A 7,096-nucleotide genomic window follows, 5' to 3' on the forward strand; every position below is an offset into this window, starting at 1 on the left:
AAACAAAAATAAATTTTAGCATTCTGAAATTTTATTGGAGTTTTTAGGTTAAGTACAATATAACTTCATTCTTTTCAAAATTACATATGTTAAAGAAATACTAAAATAAGAAATTATGAAAAAATTTCGATTAATTTACAAATATTGCAGTTTTGACTATGGTAAACTTCTAGAACGATTTTAAAGATTTTTTTAACTTAGGTTTGGCATAACCTCATTCTAAATGGTTCTCATTCTCTATTACCAAAGTGTCTAGAAAACCTTCAATAAAAATAGTATCCAATCATGCAGGAAGTTCTAGCATCTTAAAATATTTTTGGAATTTTTAATTTAATTGCAACATAATCGCATTTTTCAAATGTTTTCGCATTTTAAAGTAATATTAAAAATAAAAAAAAATGATAAAGCTTCGTTTGAGTACAGAAATCTTTCAGTGGTAGGCATACTAAACTTTCAAAAAGATTTTAAATTTTTTTTTAGCTCTCACATAACCTATTATGACAAAGTAGCTCTAACATAACCTAACATTCTAAACTATTCTCACTGCGTTTTACAACAGCATCTAGAAAACCAATAATAAAAGCTATTTTAACATCCCTCCCCCTTCATTTCCTGTAGGAAGTTTTAGTAACCTATTAGGTGAGATTCTTAACAATCTCACCTACTATAATCCTAACAAAATTTCATGTCGTCCGATCGACCTCAAATTTGGCCAAAATGTGTTTCGCCACTTCCTGATCACGAATATATATGTGGCTAAGTTACGTTCCCGGCCGGCCGGCCGGCCGGCCGGCCGCTCTTTGGAGCTTAATAGCTCCTAAACTAAAAAAGATATCGACTTGCGGTTTTCGGCAAAGGTTATATATCGGGTGAAAATTGCAACTTGGTGCATAGACCCCCCACCCCCCACCCCTCCTTCCGCCATTTTGAAGACCCCCCTTTTTTTGTTTTCTCAATAGCTCCGCCCCTATGGCATTCAGCGGACTCAAATTTTAGTATGTTATAGCTGGGCCTTAGAGCTTTCCATCAATACCAAACTTAAGGTCCCCCGACCCCCCTGACCCGAGCTATAAGGCTCCAAAAAAAATTTCTTAAAATGGCCATAACTCCGGTTCTAATTGTCAGAATTTAAAAAATGAGGGCTTTTTGGAAAGCTCTCGTGAAATGCCACTTCTCCTTCTAACATCGCAAGTTCATAAATCCACCGATAGGGGCGCTTTTTTTAAAAAGAAAATTTTTAAATCTTAAAAGTTAAATAACTCAAAAATTCCATTGTGCATCGGGCTGAAAATTTAGTATGTTGTAGCCGTTGATTATACCTATCAAACAAAAAAAACCTTAAGTCGATCCATAACCCCTGACCCGAGCTATAAGGGGTCAAAGTTCGAACATTGACCGGCCTCTATCTCCGGTTCTAATTAACATAGCGACCTAAATTTTACCTTTTTGGTTTCGTCTCGATGAGCACTTTCAGATGGAAGTTCAAAAAGTCACCATAGGTGGCGCTGTGATAGCATCAAAATTCATCGAAATTCAAAGTCACTTTTCTCAAAAACGGCATTGTGCAAGTTAATGAAATTTTAGTATGTTGTAGTCCAGTCTAGGACGTTTCCAAAATGGTGCGTATGCGCGCTGTGGTTTCAATAGAACCGGAGATATGAGGGGTCAAAGTTCACGAAATTCAAAAAATCATATCTCCGGTTCTATTTGACCGATTTTGATGAATGAGGGCTTAAACGAAAGATCTCACCAAATGCTACAACTTTCTAGAATGTTTGAACTTCGTGGGACCAACACCAGGGGCGCCACAGTCGAAAAACCAATTTTAATATCACATAACCTCAATTATCTCGACTGTCGCTGAACCGATTTTGATGATTACTTCGACATAATTGTAGAGCACATTTGTCTCTACATTTCGTGCATACATCATTTTCCGCTCAGACTACGCTATCACTCCGATTTTGCCGTTTAAGTGTGAAAAAATTGATTTTTCCCATAATAACGCTTTGAAATCACTCAGATGCCAACTTGACTGCCTCTACTCCACCAAGACACTTAAAATAGGGGTTTAAATGGAAAGTCCCGCAAAATACAACAATTCTTTGATATAGTTGAAGTTCAACAAATGACTACTTGGGGCACTCTGATGGATGAAAAAACGAGTTAAGAAACAAAAAACCTCGATTATCTTGACTTCTGAGTAATCGATGAGATCATGTTCTATGGAAAAATTATAGAGAACATTCTGGTCTACATTTCACCCATATAACACTTTTCTGTCAGTTCATCCAAATCCTTGATATTTTGGTTTAAATACAAAATTTGTATAATTTCACGAATTTTATTCAAGATAACTGAATGGCGTCTCCCAACTTCAGCTCCAAATCGAATTTGCATGCACTCCGAGTTAGCTCACGTTAAGAATCTCACCTACATAAGCCGGTTAGGATTATCTGTCCCTTTTTATTTTTGTAAATTTTAGGTTAGATACAACATAACCTCATTTTTCAAATTTACCTATTTTAAAGAAATACTAAAATTAAAATTGATGACAGAATTGCGTCTAGATCAAAAACGTTCCAGTTTTGGCCATGAAAACCCTTCAAAAATATTTTAAAGGTTAGGTGAAACTGGGGCACCACCAAACACGGGGTAGCACCAAACACTGCGATTATTTAATCAGATATTTGACATCTAAGGACAAGACCTATAGGAATTTATAGACACTATAGGGATGCCTGTCTATTGAAGAAATGGTTGAGATAGTCCAATTAGTTAAGAAATAAAAAATAGTGTTTGGTATTACCCCGTGTTTGGTGTCTATTGTAGGTCAGTTGTGATTCTCGTATAACCTTAAATTCTCAACTGTTCTCCCTGCTTTGTACAACATCATCTAGAAAACTTTCAATAAAAACTGCATCAACCCCTGCAAAAACTGATTTATTATTAAATCCTCAGATTCTAAAAAAAGAAAAACAAACGATTTCAACATAAAAAACCCAAAATAATAAATTAACCCACATTCAGAGCTTTTTTGCAGTCCTCAATTGAATTCACTCATTATTATTTAATTTTTGTTTTTGCAAAAAAAAGCGTTGAAATATTATCTCGTGTTTTTTTTGTTGAATTGTAGCTTTCAAATGTGATTTTCTCAATGAAGAAAAACGCTTTGGAATATTTTACTTCTTCAGAAGCAATATTACCCCAGAGATGAAAGAGGAATTGACAAGGGGAAAGATGGATGATTGAGTGCGAAGTCAATTTAGAGCAAGAACACGTGCATGAAGAGCCCCTTAGGGCTTTAGAAACTTACTATTGAATTTCAGTTCTATCATTGAGACATGAAGATTATGAAGAACATTTTAAAAAAAAATTGTAGACTTTATTGAATTAATAAAGCTTCTTGAATTAATAGGTTCTTATGATCGCCCGGTATCATCGACACAGAATCGCCTCAGCTATCTATGAGGTGACTCTATCAGCTCAGGTGACGATCACCCACCAAAGGAACCCCTTCTTTGTCCCCACAGTCACTGCCCCGAGTGCTGGAGGGCCTAAATTCCGTTCTCGGAGTCCCGTGTCCAGTGTCCTGCAACTCGTGGGCTCCTTCTTCATCCTCTATGTGCCGTACTACGTAGTGATCCTGTGGCAGGGAGTCACAAGTATCATGTATGAGAACCACAATGGCGAAGATGTCCGGGTGAATCGTCATCTGGTCCTTACAGCGGCGGTCCTGCTCACATGCTCTTCTCCTGTCAATGGACTGCTGTATGGGTTGAAGAGCAAAGTGATGCGAAAGACATTCCAGAACTACTGGCGAAAGCAAATGTCCAAGAACCAAATGAACCACGAGATTCAGGCACGAACGCCTTCAACTTGTGGCTCACGAAGACCATCCCTAACTCCTCTGGGCTTCCTAACAAGACCTGCTCTCCAGAGGCGTCTGTCAGAGACGCTGATAAATCTGGACAGAGGTGCAGATGGCACAGGGAAGCCACAAATGAAGAGGATAGCATCGGAATTGGCATGGAGACCAATCAATTTCAACGGTGAACTAGACAGCCCGACAGCGCCGCATAGAGACTCCATCCCACACACGTCCAGTTGCAATACCCTCCAAGTGCCGAAAGTAAGTGTTTGGTCGAGAGATTCTCCTGACACAACTGACTTCTCTCTGTTGCAGGTGGACAATGAAGTGGCCACAGTTGCGGATCAGGAACTATATCTGAGTCTCAAGAATTCCTTCAGAGGCTCCACAAAGAGTGGCCCAAATCCCCGTGCCCACAATTCCTTCGTGTCCTCAGCCAAACCCGTGCTGAGTACAGCGAATCTCCTGCTGCACAAGGTGCTACGCATCGAGCATGGCCAATCCAATGGGGATTCATATCACAACATGAAGAAACTCCCAGCACAAATATCCCCACCTCGGCGTTCCCCTCGAATCCTCATCACACGCGCCTTTTCGGAAGAGAGCGACAAGACACCATCGGGTCCGGGTTCCCCAGCCAAAGAGAAACTCCATCGGCAGTACTCAAGTTCCTGCACTCTGCTTGAACGAAAGTGGAAGATGGTGAAGTACCAGGATGAGGAAACACGTGAAAGTGACAGCGAAACAGATTCAAGGAAACCGGATTCAAGTACAGCCAGCAATTCCACAACAGTCTCAGAGGCTTCCTGCAGACGGTACTCTTCACTGGAGGAGCACACATCTCTGGGCAGGGATGCCTTTGGGGAGACTGAACCCGCCGAGGAACAATTGCTGCTCTCGTGGCCTACGACAAGGAAGAAATTCGGAGCCATCAGCAGACAACGAAAATTCAACGGCAACAGCACCATTCTCGGACACCGCAGTCTTAGGCCCAATCCTCTCTACTCCGACCGATCCGAGGAACCCGAAGTTGTCCTATAACGCGATGGGAAAACTAGTGAGAGGAATGGTTTCCACAATGAGCACTAATTTTGGTAGATTTTTTGAGTTTTTCCCAAATCTCCAAATGCGCTTTATTGCAAATCATTCGGTGGAAGATCTCTAGGAACTAATTTGATCAGTCCACCTCTTCTCATTAGGTTAGGTTAAACCTAACCTTAAAAACATTACGACACTTTTTAGAGGTTAAAAACATTTACATAAATTTTACAAATTTTCAAAAATAATAGTCTAAAAAAGGGTTTAGTTTGATTTATTCATGAAGGTTCAAAAACCTTTTTTTTTGCATTAAAAAGTATATAAGATCCTAACCTCAAAATCACTACCTACCTAATCCTAATCCTAATGCAAGGTTTCACAAGTTACAATTGCAACCATTTGTAATTAAAAAAAAAAACAGAAAATTATTTTGTACGTATCAATTTTTGCTGTTCAATTTATAATACAATGGCCAAAAGTGGTCTTTTATGCATCCACCAATGATACCTACATCATTGAATAGGCATTGGTATGAGTAACAACTTTTGTTTTGCGAGTAAAGTTCTAAACCATGGGAGAAAAATTCTAGAACATGAAAACTATTTTCTGGATGAAAAGGGGTGGCAAAACGTCCCAGGCTTTGATAAATGCTCAAACTCGTAACTTAGATGCATAAATGCTATACCTCAAAAGTACCTTCGCGTCATTTACTTTTGACCGGTTCTCAACCGATTTAAATCGATTTGTAAATCACTCGAAAGATCCCCCAAAATAGTTTAAGGAGCTGTACAATTGATTTTCAGAGGAAAATTACTTATCGGTTCATAACCGGTTCATTACCGGTTCACAACCGAATTGAACGGATTTATGAATCGCTCAAAACATTGCCCTAAATACACCTCAAGAGTTGAAGAATCAGTGACGCAATAGGCAAGAGCGTTGGTTCTTGAGCGGATATATCCCCGCTTGACTCACAATCGTGAGTTCTAGTCCCGCCCGATGCAAAGATCTGAATGTCTGATTTAGACAAATTTTCATGCAATAATAAGATAATATAGTGTAGCGAGTGTAGCGCATTCGCTCAACAACTCCGGGAACATGGAAGAAGTATTTACACCACAGGAAGGTGCTCCTGGGAAGTATACAATGAACTTAGCAGATTCTTCCAACATGGGATATCACATATGACATTGTCAAATGATTACCTTGTACAGTAGACTCTCTCAAATTCGGGCATATGGGACCGAAATGTCAGCCGAAATAGACAGAAATTTGGGCAACAAAGTTTTTGAAATGCAACGATTTTTTATTCATGTGCATATAGATATTGAGTTTACACACTCATATATAACGTAAATTGCATGGAAATCCCTCAATAATGCAAAATGACATCAAAACTAAGACAAATCATGCCAAATTTGAGCATAGGGGAGACTGGGGCACATGTAACCATTTTCGATAGATGCGAATTTGAGGTGATTTTCCAAGGACACCGTGATTTTTTGGAAAATATTTCTTAGCTCATGTTTTACCCTTGGGTATAGGCAATTCGTCGAGGGTATTGCGGATGCTGGAAAACAATTGAGTTTTCCATAAAAATAAAATTTGTGTCCCTGTGCATTTTTCTCTTTTCACAAAATACCTGGGGTAGAAGTAACCACTTTCTGGGGAGGATGTAAACACCTTTTTTCCCACCCTTGAAATTAACTTTGCACCACTCTCGATTATTTTAATTACTTAAGAGATATATAAAGACTGTATATTTTTCAAAAAATCACGACACTTTTTACAAAGAATAATTAAAATAGCAAAAAAACCAAAAGCATGCATATCAAAGACATTTTTCAATGGATTTTCCCCATATTTTGACATCATGTGACTTTTTATTTAACACAGCGCCACCAATTTTTTTCGTAATCTATGAATTATAGATATTTCGCATGAAGGTCAATTTCCCGCTCTTTTACCTACTCATTTTGTGAAATTGAAATTGCCTGATTACATCTACCCCAAATGCTGTTTTCTGACCAATTATTAATTCTTTTGAAATAATGAGAATCTCAATTTGTCTAGTAAATCCATAAATATAATCCTAAAAGATGTAGGAAAGAACTGGTATTGCTACATTTCGATTATTTTACACAGTTTTTAATTTCCAGGTGGAAATCCAAATGACCAAAATAATTG

General features: G+C 38.4%; 1 protein-coding gene across 1 annotated transcript in view; it reads left to right on the plus strand.

Annotated features, from left to right (window-relative positions):
• The window catches only part of LOC129807373 (uncharacterized), a 154,795-nt gene extending 149,640 nt beyond the window's left edge, over nt 1-5,155 (plus strand). The window contains exons 5-6 of the mRNA XM_055856588.1: nt 3,419-4,132; nt 4,187-5,155. Of these exons, the coding sequence (XP_055712563.1) occupies nt 3,419-4,132; nt 4,187-4,912 (1,440 nt within the window). The 3' untranslated portion in view covers nt 4,913-5,155. The remainder of the gene's footprint in view (nt 1-3,418; nt 4,133-4,186) is intronic.
• Nucleotides 5,156-7,096: the final 1,941 nt, after the last annotated feature.

The sequence above is a fragment of the Phlebotomus papatasi genome, chromosome 3 (genome assembly GCF_024763615.1).
Source record: "Phlebotomus papatasi isolate M1 chromosome 3, Ppap_2.1, whole genome shotgun sequence".
NCBI classification, from domain to species: domain Eukaryota; kingdom Metazoa; phylum Arthropoda; class Insecta; order Diptera; family Psychodidae; genus Phlebotomus; species Phlebotomus papatasi.